Source organism: Perna viridis, chromosome 11, assembly GCF_037379345.1.
Source record: "Perna viridis isolate PV_CMFRI_1.1 ecotype Kerala chromosome 11, ASM3737934v1, whole genome shotgun sequence".
Classification (NCBI taxonomy): domain Eukaryota; kingdom Metazoa; phylum Mollusca; class Bivalvia; order Mytilida; family Mytilidae; genus Perna; species Perna viridis.
This window is the reverse complement of record NC_142455.1, coordinates 39,469,655-39,484,908: the sequence shown is the minus strand read 5'-3', so window position 1 is coordinate 39,484,908 and position 15,254 is coordinate 39,469,655. Positions and strand designations below refer to the sequence as shown.

Sequence of the window (15,254 nt, the reverse complement as noted above, 5' to 3'; positions counted from 1 at the left end):
GTGTCATAATAGTATGTTTTAGTTTGAATTTTAAGAATTGTTCAGTTACCGTGGATTTAATAACTCTGGTGTCAGGGCCTTCAACGGCATTTTTTTTAAATGTTTATACTCATTGATTCACCAGTGGTGATTTCAAAACATATTTATTTTGTACCTAGGTTATACGCTGTTACGTTTCACCATATCCGTTTTCTTTTTTTTTTATATGATATCATATAAAATCAATGAAGCAAAAAGACGATTTATGATATTTCTTTCTCTTTAACTGTTCATACCTTATCGACAAACCTAATGGGAAGACACAGAATATTAGAGGGTAAAGGGTTGTACTCATTGCTTCTTTACATACATTTTTTGTACAATTAGTTCAACAAATTTTATTTAACTTGCACTGCAAAATCTAACATAAAGCTTATGATTCGTCCTTCCTTAGTTCAGTAATCGTATGTTTTGTTTGAGTGAAGGTTCAAACTAAATAACATGCAATTGGCGGTTTGTAATGGTAAATACCAGAAATTCCGCCTGCTAGACTTTGAATATATTACTTTATTGAATAGACTTCGATTTTGAATGGTTTCACGATACGAGAAGGTTAAACATCCAATCCTATCGTACAGAAATTTTTTTTTCAAGTTTTAAGTATTCGATTCGAATTAAATAATATCATGACAATTATCTCGTATTTTCTACAGCGTTCAAATCCATGAAATAAGTATCTTAAAATTATATAAACTTTCGTTCCTCTTGGTGAATATATATTTTCGTGAACGTGTATACAATGAGTTGGATTTTTACACGTAAAAGGTAGATGACAGGAACACAAAGAAGTTGCTTAGTTAAAAAATTCTATGTCATGTTGTGGAGATGCTAAATGTATTCCAAATTTCCAGCTTTGACTGAAAAATATATTTTGTCTATATAGATTTTCCTCATCTTTCTGGAAGCTGACCTTCAAATGCACATAGCATTCTAGTTCGAGTGGTAAATGCAAGTGATTATGTACAATATCGATGACAAGGGAAACTTCCCAAGAAAAAATAATGGTAACTGAATTATTAAATATAAGGTTTTAAGAAATATGAAATTCTTTAGATCATTTTTTTACCGTTTATCTTACCCTTCAAGGAGACTTCATATAAAATGTTGGTTGTCAGATAAATCAAGGAAACCAAGGTTATAGCTGTAATCAAAAGAATGTAATCCAGGGACGAAGACCAGACATGGAAAACAGACATACGCAACAGAGAACATAAAGTTACTAAAATCATACATACAAAGTATCAAAAGCAAATGAGCAACTCTGACTCCACTAAAAACTGGGAGCATGGACCAGGTGCTCCGATCGGGTAAGCGTCCTCTGCTTTTCTAGCAACATCCGCTGAAGTTGCTCATAAAAGTCTAGTCCGGGGTAGTCGAAAGAGGAAAGGAAAACTATGACACATTTAACAAATCAGTTTTCATAGCGCGGATGGATACACCGTAACGACCCACGAGTTCATAATAACGATCATAAAACTTCTGTATTGATGACTTCAATGTAACTTCACCATTCATGATGTTATTCTGTTTTTTTAATGCATAATTTTCTTCAAAAAAGATGGTACACAAAAATATAGTTCTAAATGTAGATTCCTTGTACTTTGTAAAAAATAATTTAAATCATTTTCTAAATATACAGAAGAAAGATGTTTTCATAATGCTGGAATTTTTTATCGATATATTTTTACTGTGTGGTGGGCGCGTTTTCAACAAACGATCGGCATTACCTAGGGAACAAATTGTGCTCTTCCACACACTGGCCTATACCTTCAATCTTATGAGGCTGATTTATAGCTGATCTGATCCGAAAGAAAGAATATCGTTTACCTAGATCCGTTAATCTCATTTTCCGCCAATAGAAGACGTATAACCTTTAACCAATCCTAGTTTCGGGGATATGATACATCGCATCTACCCCAAAGAACTTGACATAAAGGATACTACAAACACCGTAAAGTAAGGAAAACTATTGACCACATTTTACGACAAACGTGATGACTTTTTATTCAAAATTGTCAACTTTCCTTTCATCTGTGACAACATACCTTCAACACCTGTACCTGGAGTGTTCATATCACAACTCATACATTATGCCAGAGCTTGCCTTTTTGCAGACTTTTTGTATGGCCCTAAACTTCTTACAATTGGGCTTCTGAAAAAGGGTTTTGTTGTTACTGGATTGAAATTATCACTAAAGAAGTTTAATGGTCGTCATCATGAACTCGTGGATCGTTACGGTGTATCTATCTGAACCATGAAAAGTTATTTGTTCAACGTTTCATAGTTTTCCTTTCCTCTTTCATCTACCCCGGAATTAACCTTTTTTATTAGCAACTCTGTGGGTGATAAGCAGAGGACGCTTATCCTACAGGTGCATCTGGTTAATGCTCCAAGTTTTTAGTGGAGTCCGAGTTGCCCATTTACGTTTGTTACTTTGTATGTATTATTTTAGTTACTTTATGTTCTTTGTTGTGATTATCTGTTTTCCATGTCTGTTCTTAGTCCCTTGATTACATTCTTTTGATTGCCACTATAATCTTGGTTCACTTGATCACTCTTTCAATATAAAATTCACATTGCTACAAATATAATTTGCTGGTTGAAGCTACATGATTTTGTATTAATTTGCAAGATAGTCAGTGTAGTGTAGTGTAATAGGTTTGATCTAGTTTAAGCTTAAGAAACACAGGAAATGTGTATAACAGACTGTAGTCACAAACCTTTAGTACACACAAACAAAGCCTTTGTATTTGATATAATACTATCCACTTCCTTGGATTCAATCCAATTTTAAAAGTCTTGCACGTCGTAAATGAACAACACTATATTCAATTGTATTTAATGACAGTGATGACATAATGTCACTTTTTGTATGGAAAATGTTTTTTGTGTAAAATGAGACATTAGACCATATGTTTAATATTCTATATTTTATTGTACTTACACTTTTGTTTAGAAATTAAAGCTTATCTCCTGCATTCAGGTAAAAGAGATTAACAGATAACATAATTAGATTTCCTCAATTGGCTTTGGATACGACTCACCGAGTATGTCTTCAAAAATGTGTTTATATTTTCTGATTGGAATTGTCTCGGTTTGGTTATCATTGACGTTTTATCGAGCGCATTTGCATACTGATCCGGTCAAATATTTTTTACCACAAAACACATCTAGCTCAGATGAACGACCATTGGCAGTAATTGGAATTTTAAGTAATGATGAGTATCGTGAACGAAGAGACACTATAAGAAACACTTGGATAGGAACGATAAAAGTATTACAAAGACAACTACCTTTCAAAATCATTTACAGTTTTATGCTTGATAAAAATACGACTGCAACTGATGAGGAAAACAACCTTCATAAAGACATAGTGTATCTTAATGTTCCTGAACATGGGTATGCTATTAAATTTGGTAGAAAGCTATATGTTTTCCTTCAGTACATACATCAAACCTACCCGAGGGCTGATTTTGGAATAAGAATAGATGATGACGTATTCCTTTGTGTACCACAAATATTCAAAAGATTAAAAGAACTCATGTCGCCAAATCTGTATTATGGAATATCATTTTCAGCTCGACACAAAATTGGACCAATAGATGAAATGTTTATTGTTTTAGGAAAACAAATAATCAATTGGGTTGTTAACCGGACATTCTGTTCATCCTATCCATGTAATACTAACACATTACAAGACACAGGTTATGGGACAACATCACTTCTAAACTGGATAAAGGACTTCAAAGACATTGATTTTCACAATGATAATAAGAGAATAAAGCACCTTTCGATAATTCACCAAAATAAAGACTTTATAAAACATACAACAAATCCAAATTATTGTAAAAGCAATGTTGTATTCCATAAGGTCAAAATTTCTCAAACTATGTATACAATGCACCACAACAACAAAATATTAAGGGCAAAACTTTCTAAATCAAACACTTCATTTCCATAAAAAGTCATGTTTAGTTGTAAATAAACATATATATTTTTGTAGATTTTTTAAATATAGAGAACTTTTCCAATAAACTTCACGGAAATGATCAATTTAATCCAAAGGAGCATATATTATTTCTACTTCAATTCAACTATTGTGCATAACTCGCATCGTTGAATGAAATAGTACTACTGATTGTAAATTAAAAAAAAACTTTCACTATGGTTTGTTTACTATACTATTTCTTCCTACCATGAAATAAATAAGTACCCAGTAACGATTATCGTTTTTGTTTATATATCTTGCATATTAAAAATTATATGCAATTAAAAACGAAAATGCAGTGATGGTATGACATTCATTCAAACTGCTTTATTACTTGGAACTTTGTAATATTTACCATATGTTTATAAAATCCTAGTACCTTAGCGCGTGGAAAAAAATATTTTTTTAAAAATAATGTTTAATTTATAACACGATATATAGTTCATTCTTTATACCTATGGAGTGCTTTATTTGTATCAAACAAACTCATTCAAAATATTTTTGTAAAGTTTAAATGAAACATATGAGATGTGTTCAAACCTCTCAAAAAACTATTCTAGAACTATTTGATGATTACTTGTAAGACTCATTTAGAACAGTTTTAGGGGAGTTTTAGAACTAGATTTTCTTGCAACTTTAGCAGAGCTGATTCTTCTGAATTTTTTTTCAATTCTAGTAGAGTTGGCTATCAAAGAACAGTTGCGACGAGCAAGCTTTTCTAAGAGTTCTCGTCTAATTACATGCACTTTAGAAGATAAATAATTGTAACACATTTGTAACAGTTTTTCTTCCCAATTTGTTCTGTTCAAATAACGGAAAATCTATTTCATTTCATAAGTAGTCTAGCTTCAAAATTACACAAAATGATGTATTTAATTTTTACCCTCATTAATGAAGGTGGTTTTTGTTACCATCTTTAATTTTTCTAACGACCATCAATTCTCAATTTGAGTTTCAGAAAAGTATATTTCAAACAAAGAAAATGAATTATTATTATAACGAGAAGTCAAGTGACCTTGTTTTCTAGCAAAAGAAAACAGTTTACTCCATTATTTTAGTTTTATATCGAGGTTGTCAATGTAAAGTAAATAAAAATGTACCTAACATGTTTAAAGTACTTAAGGGTAATTTTACCTTCTGTCATCATTCTATCGAAAGAAATTTAAGAAATCCTAAACCGAATAAATGTGGCACGCTAGAAAATGTTATTGACAAAATTAAATCAGATGTTGAACACTTATTCAACAAGTATATTCCGTCTTTCTTCAACATCACGCCCAATGAGAAAAAAAAGCAATACAGTCGTTGGAAAACCGTGATGTTAAAATATGCAGGGACTGCAGCATTACTGATGAACAGTAAGAATACCTAAAACAGAGGGTCCAAGACCCGGACGTTTTTACCTTCTCCCTAAAATTCACGAAAAAGATGTCCCCCTTTAAAAAAAAGAATACTAGTAGATTTTTATTAGGAAAAGCTTATCAAAATCAAAATTCCACAATTTCAATGTTCACACAATAAATTAACCGTGAAAGAAAGTAGTCGCTCGCTTAATTAACTTTTATCAAAATGATCGAAGAGATCCATTAACTTTTATGCATGTTACTTAGCATTTGGACAGGATGATATTTATTTCTAACCCATTTTAGGCCCTTAGGTCATAACTCCTGATATAAAAACCAATCCACCATGAATTTCAACAAGATAAACAATAAGCAAAGCTCACTTGGTGATACCCCTTTCCCATACTAGTCACCATTTAGGATACCCATTAGTTATCTAAGCATTAAGATGAAAAAAAAAACTAAATAGGAGATGCACAATGGCATCATTTAACAAGAGGCTCCCAGGAGCCTAAATCGCTCACCTGGTTAAAGTTTGTCTTTCAAGGGTAATAACTTTAATAAGGAGTTGTCCATTGTCTCAATAACCACTCCTAACGTTTCCATGTCAAAAAAAGTAATTTTCAAGGTTTCACTGAATTCCCAGTTCAAATGATACCTTAAAGTTGCACAACATTGGGAAGTTTGGAAAATAAGGCTTTCAAAATCATTATGCTAATGGTACAATAATTGTAGAAATTTTTCACAAAATATACTTGAATAAATAATACTGAAAATTCACACTTTTACCTTTTCCGCTAACTGACAGCATGGAGGCAAATTACTCAGACTTGTAAACATTTAACAATATCCATACACTTTTGTAGTAAATTACAAATATGATTTAAAGTACACATTCTCAGCTTTATTTTAATAGTTTTGATTAGAATACAGACAAATAATGCAACTACTATGCATAACTCTAGGTTCAGTAATGTTTTCAGTACTTACATTGAGGCTGACCATTTGATCTGGAAGTGGTTAGTGAGACCTTAAGAACATTTCATGATTTTTTAGGTTTTTCTTTGTTTTACATTTTAGGAAAGTTTGTAGTATTGCAGGTCTAAGAAGACCAAACCTATCTAAATCAGATATGGGACTACAACGATATGGCCATTTTCATATCATGCCTCTCAGTGATATTTTCCCTAAATTACTTTTAAATGACAACTTCAGTTAACTTGTCATATCAATTTGGTATCTATGATAATTCAAGACCTGATGCAGTGATTTTAATATCATTTTTTTTAATATTAGAAATTCATTTTGTAACATTAAAAGTTCATTTTCGAATATTACAAAATATTGATTTTTGTCCACTTTGGCTTCCCATACTGAACATCATGATTAATGGGATACATGTATATTATACATGTAACAAATATAAGCATAAAAAGGCGGCAAAAAACAACTCTTAAAATATAAAACTAAAATGTACATGTGTATCTGTGTACGGATGAAATTGTATTACAAGTATCTACACTACCAGCACTAAGATGGGATTTGTTTCAGTTGATTACTGTTTTCACCAATGAGTGTGGGACTTAAAGGGCCACTACATGAATCTGCTTCCCACAAAACATTTTATGGAAAATAAAATTGAAGACTGTCATTTGTTCTACCTTATTGGCATGGATGATTTGATATTTTTGTTAAATCATTTTATGTGGTTACTCATAGGTACATATGAAGTTACTGTGTTCAACTTAATAAAAAATTGTATATAATTTAGAAAGAGTAATCAAGGGAACCAGGGTTATAGGGTCATCAGAAGAATGTAATCTAGGGACAAAGACCAGATATGGAAAACAGACATACACAACAAAGAACATAAAGTAACTAAAATCATATATACAAAGTAACAAAAGCAAATGAGCAACTCGGACTCCACCAAAAAAATGGGAACATGGACCAGATGCACCGGTAGGGTAAGCGTCATCTGCTTTTCTAGAAACACCCGCCGAGTTGCTCATAAAAAGTCAAGTCCGGGGTAAACAAACGAGGAAAGGAAAACTATGACTCGTTGAATAAATCAGTTTTCATGGAGGAGATGGATACACCATAACGATCCACGAGTTCATGATGACTACCATAAAACTTCTGTAGTGATGACTTCAATCTTGTAGCAACATAACCCTGTTCCACAAGCCTATTTATTAGAGTTCTAGTGCGATACAACAAGTCTGCATAGCTTCGGCAAGCTCTGGCATAACGTATGAGTTGTGATATGAACACTCAATACGCAAGTGTTGAAGGGATGTTGCCACAGATGAAAGGAAAGTTGACAATTTTGAATGAAAAATCATCACATTTGTCGTAAAGTTTGGTCAATAGTTTTCCTTTACCATCGATTTCTAAGTGTAGGTTAAGATATGAGGCTGACCTCACAATGTCTGTAGTATCCTTTATCTCAAGTTCTTTGGGATAGATGCGATATATCAAATCCCCGAAATTAGGATTGTTTAAAGATAATACGTCATCTATATAGCGGAAACTGAGATTAAACGATCTAGCTAAACGATATTCTTTCTTTTGAATCAGGTCAGCTATAAAGTCAGCCTCATAAGAGTGAAGGAAAAGGTCAGCAAGTAAAGGAGGACATTTTGTTTTCATTGGAATACCGACCGTTTGTTGAAACATATGTTGTCGATTAAAAAATTAGGTATGGAAGATTCTCAAATAACACAATTTGGAAAGAACAAGCATACGGCAATAAATGGAAATCTACTATGAAAGCTGGATCGGCCAAATACAGACAAAACTTGTATTTTACAGGTATTTGTACATGTGTATTTTTTGTGTAAATAATTAAGAACAAATATGTGAATGTGACACAAGTCCTGACATGTTATTAGTCTTGTTATACTGATGTAGCAAAAGAGTGGAGGAAATGTCCATGCATGTAATATCTATTCACATGCAACCTTCAACAGTTTTTGAGAACGTTTTTGTATACATTTAATCCCAAATATGTTCCAGCATGCTAAAACATGGTGTTAACAACACTGTATTTGACCATCCAAATAACATAATTTAAGATGGATAAATACAAAATTTGACAAATCGTGTGTCCGATGATTTAAATGGGGTTTGACTTATTTAAATGATACATTTCAGATGCTTTTGTCATGGATATTGCCACAAAGGAGAATGGGAAAATAACTAACTTCATATACTCAGGTAACAATAATTATGGTGTGTCTATTTAATTAGAAATGATATTACTGTTTTACCATTGAAAGAAAACTATCTCATGTCCTCTAAATCAATATCATAAAATGACTTGATCAATTTGTTTGACTAACAATTTCACAAAAGTTTGTAAACATGGGATTATCGGTATTAAGTGTCAGTCTCTGTATTAATCAGGCAGTGGGTGAAATATGGTATAAAAACCCATCATTTTGTAAGTGTGATTTGACTATTTGCACCACCAAAATTAATGCAAAAAACAAGATTTTCCATATGTTGGTGCATTGCGTTATAATTTCATTGCAACTTTGAAAATGAACATTTCAATGGCAGATAACTGTCAAAAACCTCATTTTTCTAACATCTTATTTTAAAAATTTCTGAGGATAGAGTAATCAAGGGAACACAACAGAACATAAAATACCAAAAATAATACCGGTACATACAAAGTAACAAAAGCAAATAGGCAACTCGGACTCCACTTAAAACTGGGAGGATGGACCAGGTGCTCTGGAAGGGTAAGCCAGTGATGCAGATATCAAATTATGGTATTTTCAAATTGAGAAAGTTGCCATTTCTTTCTTCTACTGATATTTGCATGAACAATCTTTTGACTCAAATGTACATAACTGCACATCCAGGATAGATGCATGTACGTAGAGATGAAAATCTTCCAGAACGTTGGTGGCTGTGAAAAAAGGTAAAATAACGATAGCTTGTAACTAGATCAAACCTTAACTTGCAAAGTGCTTAGAACTTATTTGTAACTCTTAAATGTGGCTAAAGTATCTGAAAGGAAAAATATTATTTTTTTAATGCTTTAATTATTTCAGTTTAATTTGCAAAGGAGAAGGTGAATCGAGGTTAAAAAAGATTCATACTCTAACTGCATATGACCATGAGGACCTAAATGTTTACTCAATTGATGAGGATGAAATTGAACTTAAGATGTCAGAAGACTATTTCTGTAGAAATCCATTTTTTAAAAGTTTTTTTTTATTTCATCTTTGATATCTCATATGTTGATAGGGGTTGATACATATTGCTATGGACCAGTTGCCCCCTCCCTAAAAAATGAATGGAAAAAAAGTGAAAAATGTACACATCTAAGTATTATATCACATTCATAATATTAAAGCAAGGCTGTCCATTTTTCCTTCCAGAATGGAGATTGTATAAATCATTTTAGGGCTATAAAACAGTCATTCCTAAATGAAATTTCAGATTTTTTATTTGCAGATTGATTTATTTGATTTGAAACTTTTCAGATGGAGAACAAGATTTTAACCAAAAACAGATTCAAAGGAGAAATCGAAACTCATAAGGTCCCAATAATTTTTTTCCAGATGATGCAAGTTCTAACATCTCTAAAAATGGCATCCACTTCATTGTGTACAATTGCAGTTTGCAAGATTGCCAATGCCTTTCCGCCGGCTGTCTGAAAATGTCAAGTTTTTATCTGCATTACAGAGAAGTCAATATTGGACATGATGAAGGCAATAATGAAGGATGTAGAAGAAATGAATAGGTATTACTGACAAAATAATTTTTTATTAAAACATACCATAAACCAACATTTTTTAAATCTAAAAATTGAATGTTAGTTACTTTTTTTAATTGAATGAACAGAATTGAAATCTTAATTAGAATGCACCAAATAACGCATACAAAATAGATTCAGAACTAAGTCTTCTTGTCACACCAACTTTCAAAAATTGAAGGTGACTCCCATTTATATACAATGTGACTTGGTGATTCGTAGTGGTTATACTGATCAACAAAACTGTAGTGTAGTTTGATTTAGTGCTTTTTTTGTTTGTGGTCATAGGGATGGCGCTATTTTATTTGATGCAATGGAGGAAAACATCATACGGGTAGTTACAGAGATATCCCTTTGTGACGTGACTACAACATGATGAATGAAGCTTCAAATCATATTGGTTCAAGCACAAACAAGTTTTGTCCCAGATGTCATGTAAGATATGTGTCATAAAATGTAAAACACAGTTCTGATACTGAACGGCATTCCTTTTAAAATATGAGTCATGTTTCCATATAGATACATGTATGTGGTCCACTTTTATAACAAATACACATCATTTTCATATTCTTTTCTTGTTTTGAGTAAAGGATTGACAGAATATATTCACTGATATGAATAGCACTTCTGTGATGCTTGTTGTTTATGAATTGATTTCTTTTAATTTACAGGCAAAAAAATATTACGAAAGGAAAAACACGAACTGTGAAAGAGTGGAAACAAGTCATCCAAAGGCTAACCATTAATGACAGAAGAGAATTGAAGCAGCAATATGGATTGAAACCGTACCATAACTGTCTATGGGACATTATTAATCCTCACAGGTTCAGCTATTGCTATGATCAGTGTGCAATCAACTTAAAATATATTCCTTAATTCAGACAATCAACTTCAATACTCATAAGTAATGATGTTTTGTTGTAATGAACTCCTAAAATACCTATGACCTGATTAGTTCATATGAAATATTAACCATGGGGAAAAAAGTTATTTTAGTTTTCCATGCACAGCTAGACTGAAGAGAACTACCGGGTATTTCTTTTTGATTGATGTATACTTAAACATACTTGTCCATATGCTTTGCTTATTATCACAGTGGTGGGGTCTACAAAAGAAAATACTAAGAAAATAAATCTTTATGTAATTTTCATTTTAATTCTTCTTACATTTTCTATTTCAGTGACTTCCATATTGGTCTCTTACATTGGTTGTTCCTTAGCCTGCAAAACATCTTATAAAACAATGCGTTTCAGATCTAACTGAGCTTCAACAAGAAAAAGGCATAGACCTATCCTTATTTTCGTATAAATTATAAATTGAGAGGAGAGTTTATCAAATATGTTGATTCTAGACAAGGGAAAGATGTTAACCAATATGTAAGTGCTTGGTTTAGTTATGAATAGACACACATGGTTTTAAAATTGCCTGTTCATGTCACTTTCATATCTTAGTAGCAAGAAGTGAGACTTTGCATATAGAAAAGGGAGTCTGGTGCTGCATTGAATGTTTAATACAATCAAGTTTTCTCTACTATGTTGGCAATTGGGGCAACTAACCATTTGGATATACCTATGCATGTACGAAACAAAAACCTGGGTAACAAATATCCTGAGATAATTTGTTTACCAATGGTGTGTCTTTTTACTTTATGATATATTACATTATATATTATATTTCTTTTTAATTTAAGGTTCAAATAGCGCCTTACTACATGAAAATGGTTATCTTACCAGATATAATAGTTGATATAATTGCTAAGAGTAATCAAGGGAACCAAAGTTATAGCGGTAATCAAAAGAATGCAATCCAGGGACATAGACCAGACATGGAAAACAGACATACACAACAAAGAATATAAAGTAATTAAAATCATACATAAAAAGTAACAAAAGCAAATGAGCAACTCGGACTTCACTAAAAACTGGGACCATGGACTAGGTGCACCGGTAGGGTAAGCGTCATCTGCTTTTCTAAAAACACCCGCCGAGTTGCTCATAAAAAGTTAACTCCGGGGTAGACAAACGAGGGAAGGAAAACTATGACTATTTGAATAAACCAGTTTTCATGGAGGAGATGGATACACCATAACGATCCACGAGTTCATGATGACGACCATGAAATTTCTTTAGTAATAACTTCAATCTTGTAGCAACATAACCCTGTTCCAGAAGCCTATGTGTTAGAGTTCTAGCGCGATACAAAAAGTCTGCGTAGTTTCGGCAAGCTCTGGTATAACGTATGAGTTGTGATATGAACACTCCATTCACAAGTGCTGAAGGGATGTTGCCACAGATGAAAGGAAAGTTGACAATTTTAAATGAAAAGTCATCACGTTTGTCGTAAAGTTTGGTCAATAGTTTTCCTTTACCATCGATTTCTAAGTGTATCAAGGTATGAGACTGACTTCACGGTGTCTATAGTATCCTTTATCTCAAGTTCTCTGGGGTAGATGCGATAAATACTAAATTATTGTTTCTTTTTATTTTAAAAACTTTTTTGTATGTTAAATAATTGTCAGAAACCTTGCCATTTCGAATATACGCATAAAATAAATCACCTAGTCTTATTTGTTAGTTAGGAAAAAATATGTTTATAACAATCTGGACTTATTGCTAATAGTCATGAGGTTTTTCACTTATAGTCAAGTTCTCTATTCTCTAATTGTTCTTGAACAATTGAACTTTTAATCGTATATTTTATTCCTTTTTTATTTCAGAAATTCTAAGATTAAAACTGCAAACTGCCAAATATTGTTTTTGTTTCTAATTGAAGAGGCTACATATGGCTTCTTTTGAAATTCAATTATCAGTGGCAAAAGAATGGAACTTAAAACATGTCTCGACCTGCATTGGCACTAATATGCAAAGTTTAGAGTTTAAAAACTATAGTAGGAGTAATATAAAGCACATCTTAATTGTTTAAAATCCACAACATGCACAATTAAAAAAAAATAAGTATTAACAATGTTCAAATAATAATAATAAAAAAACCTGAAAAAAGATACATACAAATACACAAGGTTAGATGTACATGTAGCATTACCTCACAACTGGTTTGTCACTGTTGCAAACAAACCAACTTCTTTTACTATTTTACTTGCCGTGGTTTATATTCTAAATCCAACACACCTGAAAACATTCAATTGTTTTTTTAATATTTGTATTGCCCTTGGTACATGAATTCTATGACAAGCAATACTTATACTTCTGCTGATGCAATACGATGACTTTTTTTTCAAAATTTACATTTCCTTGCAAAAGGAGGAGTCACAAGTGGTTATCCCTGTTTCATAAAAAAAATTCTCATGGTAAACCTTTATTTGTCATGATTTCATCTCCTTGACAAATCAAATCCACTATTTTCAGTTATAAATATATTTGATGTGTTTCCTTCTCACAGGTCAGATATAAAATTGAAAGCACCTGACGGAGTTATACTCACTAACACTTTACATGTGTTATGATTTTTGTAGTTACTGTAAGTTATAACTTGTGCTGTTGGTGACCAGGTTTTTGAATAAATAATTCAGTACAGTCTACAGTGGTAGTGGTCTTTGGAAAGTTTTTTTTTCTTTTTAAATGATAGAGGCATGTACTTTTTTGTTTTGTCTAGTTTTGGCCATTTTATGCTAGGAACAAAAATGCTGTCAATAAGATTAATTAACGTGGTAATTATCTGAGAAACTCTGGAGTCTGAGACACCAAAGATATCTGCCAAGAAAAAAAGACATCACAGCTAGTCAACTTTATTACTTGGTAGGGGCTTAACTTTCTTTTTCTGCTTGTTCCCTTGCTAGTAGTTCACTATTTCTTCATTTGTAACAATAGCCTTCCTTTAAATGATACATCTCAATTCAGTTGATATTACAAGTTTCATAAAAAAAATTCTTAATCATGAAGGCAATTTTAGTTGTTGACCACAAAAAAATTATTCGGCACCTTTCTTATCTTCCATACTTATTTCAAACAAATATCCTCAGCAATAAAGTGTTTTCTCGAAATTAAGCAGTTTTCAAGAAAAAAATATAAAAATGTGTATTGAACCACATCCTACCAAACAGTCCTTCCAGCTGGGCTTTTGAAGTGTAGTATCTGACATTTGCATCATTTTTTGGTCATTTTTTCACAAACAAATCCAGTAGAAGAGTCCCAGAAGAATCCTCCGATACAGCTTCCAATTGATTGATGTCAGCCTATTTCAGACAAGTCTGTGTTTCAGCGTCACACATGTCAGGGAAATCCTTACCAGCATTTAAACTGTAGTCATGTTCTATGCAATTATTTAAAAATCAAAAGATTTAAGAAGAGGAATTAGTTAGACTAAATTGACATCTATAATATTCCAACAAAATCAAGTAAGTCTCCAGCTTATGTAAAAATACTATGTAACTGTAAAAACATAACTGCAGCATGGCATTTTGTATATAAAACACAAGCATCAGCCCAGAATAAAACATTTGACTTGTCTTCTATTCATCATTGACTTTAAGCTTAATTGAAATTGTTCCAGAAACAATGGACTCCTATAGTTTTTCTTTCTTTGTCATACTGTATCAATCATTTTAATTTAGAGGAATAAGTATCTTCTGATATAATAGAAGACTTAAACTAATTCATCTAATTTTATCATATCAGTTCTTTCTATTGCTAAGTACTTTTTGTTTTGCCTTTTCGAGTTTCGAGTTTTTATTTTCTCTATAAAGTTAAAAATATTGAAGATACACAGATATGGTTAATTGTTTTGTGGTTCGTAATGCTGGATAGATTTCTGTTCAAAATTCCACCAATTACTTGTTTTCATCTTGTTATGTTGATATCATTGAATAAGTCTGATTGTATGTTTTTCTTCATAGAAAACAATTGGTTCCGGATCATTAAAAAAAAAACGTCTTAGTTATTTTATAAAGTTAATTAAATCAATATGTAAGAAACGATGATTGTGATTTACCGTCTATGTACTGGATTCCTAAACTTCATAAGAATCCATTCAAACAATGTTTCATAGCTGGATCTGCAAAATGTACCACCAAACCTCTTTCAAAACTTTTAACTTCTATACTCACAACTGTCAAAGAGGGTCTACAGTCCTACCACAACACTTGTTACTCCCGTAG

The 15,254-nt window shown here is 32.1% G+C and overlaps 1 protein-coding gene and 1 long non-coding RNA gene across 5 annotated transcripts; both read left to right on the top strand.

The window, feature by feature from the left end:
• The first annotated feature begins 208 nt into the window (after nt 1–208).
• LOC148604030 (uncharacterized) lies at nt 209–4,039 on the top strand. 3 transcript variants are annotated; one of them, XM_088552592.1, is made up of 3 exons: nt 209–316; nt 923–1,043; nt 3,023–4,039. In XM_088552592.1, exon 3 carries the CDS (start codon nt 3,089–3,091, stop codon nt 3,998–4,000), a length of 912 nt encoding a protein of 303 aa, XP_088408718.1. In that variant the 5' UTR covers nt 209–316; nt 923–1,043; nt 3,023–3,088; the 3' UTR covers nt 4,001–4,039. The 3 variants fall into 3 exon arrangements, with proteins under 3 accessions (XP_088408718.1, XP_088408717.1, XP_088408719.1); XM_088552591.1 differs by having other exon boundaries at nt 2,996–4,039; XM_088552593.1 differs by lacking the exon at nt 923–1,043 and having other exon boundaries at nt 250–316.
• A 3,917-nt stretch (nt 4,040–7,956) lies between these two features.
• On the top strand, nt 7,957–13,073 carry LOC148604029 (uncharacterized). Of its 2 annotated transcripts, XR_015916720.1 has the most exons (7): nt 7,957–8,184; nt 8,527–8,589; nt 9,243–9,301; nt 9,948–10,129; nt 10,430–10,576; nt 10,813–10,965; nt 11,322–13,073. It is a non-coding gene; the product is annotated as an uncharacterized LOC148604029 (long non-coding RNA). The 2 variants fall into 2 exon arrangements; XR_015916721.1 differs by lacking the exons at nt 7,957–8,184; nt 8,527–8,589 and having other exon boundaries at nt 9,017–9,301.
• Nucleotides 13,074–15,254: the final 2,181 nt, after the last annotated feature.

Coding starts and splice junctions, on each gene's coding strand:
- LOC148604030 (XM_088552592.1), top strand. CDS start 3,089: ATGTCTTCAAAAATGTGTTTATATTTTCTGATTGGAATTGTCTCGGTT.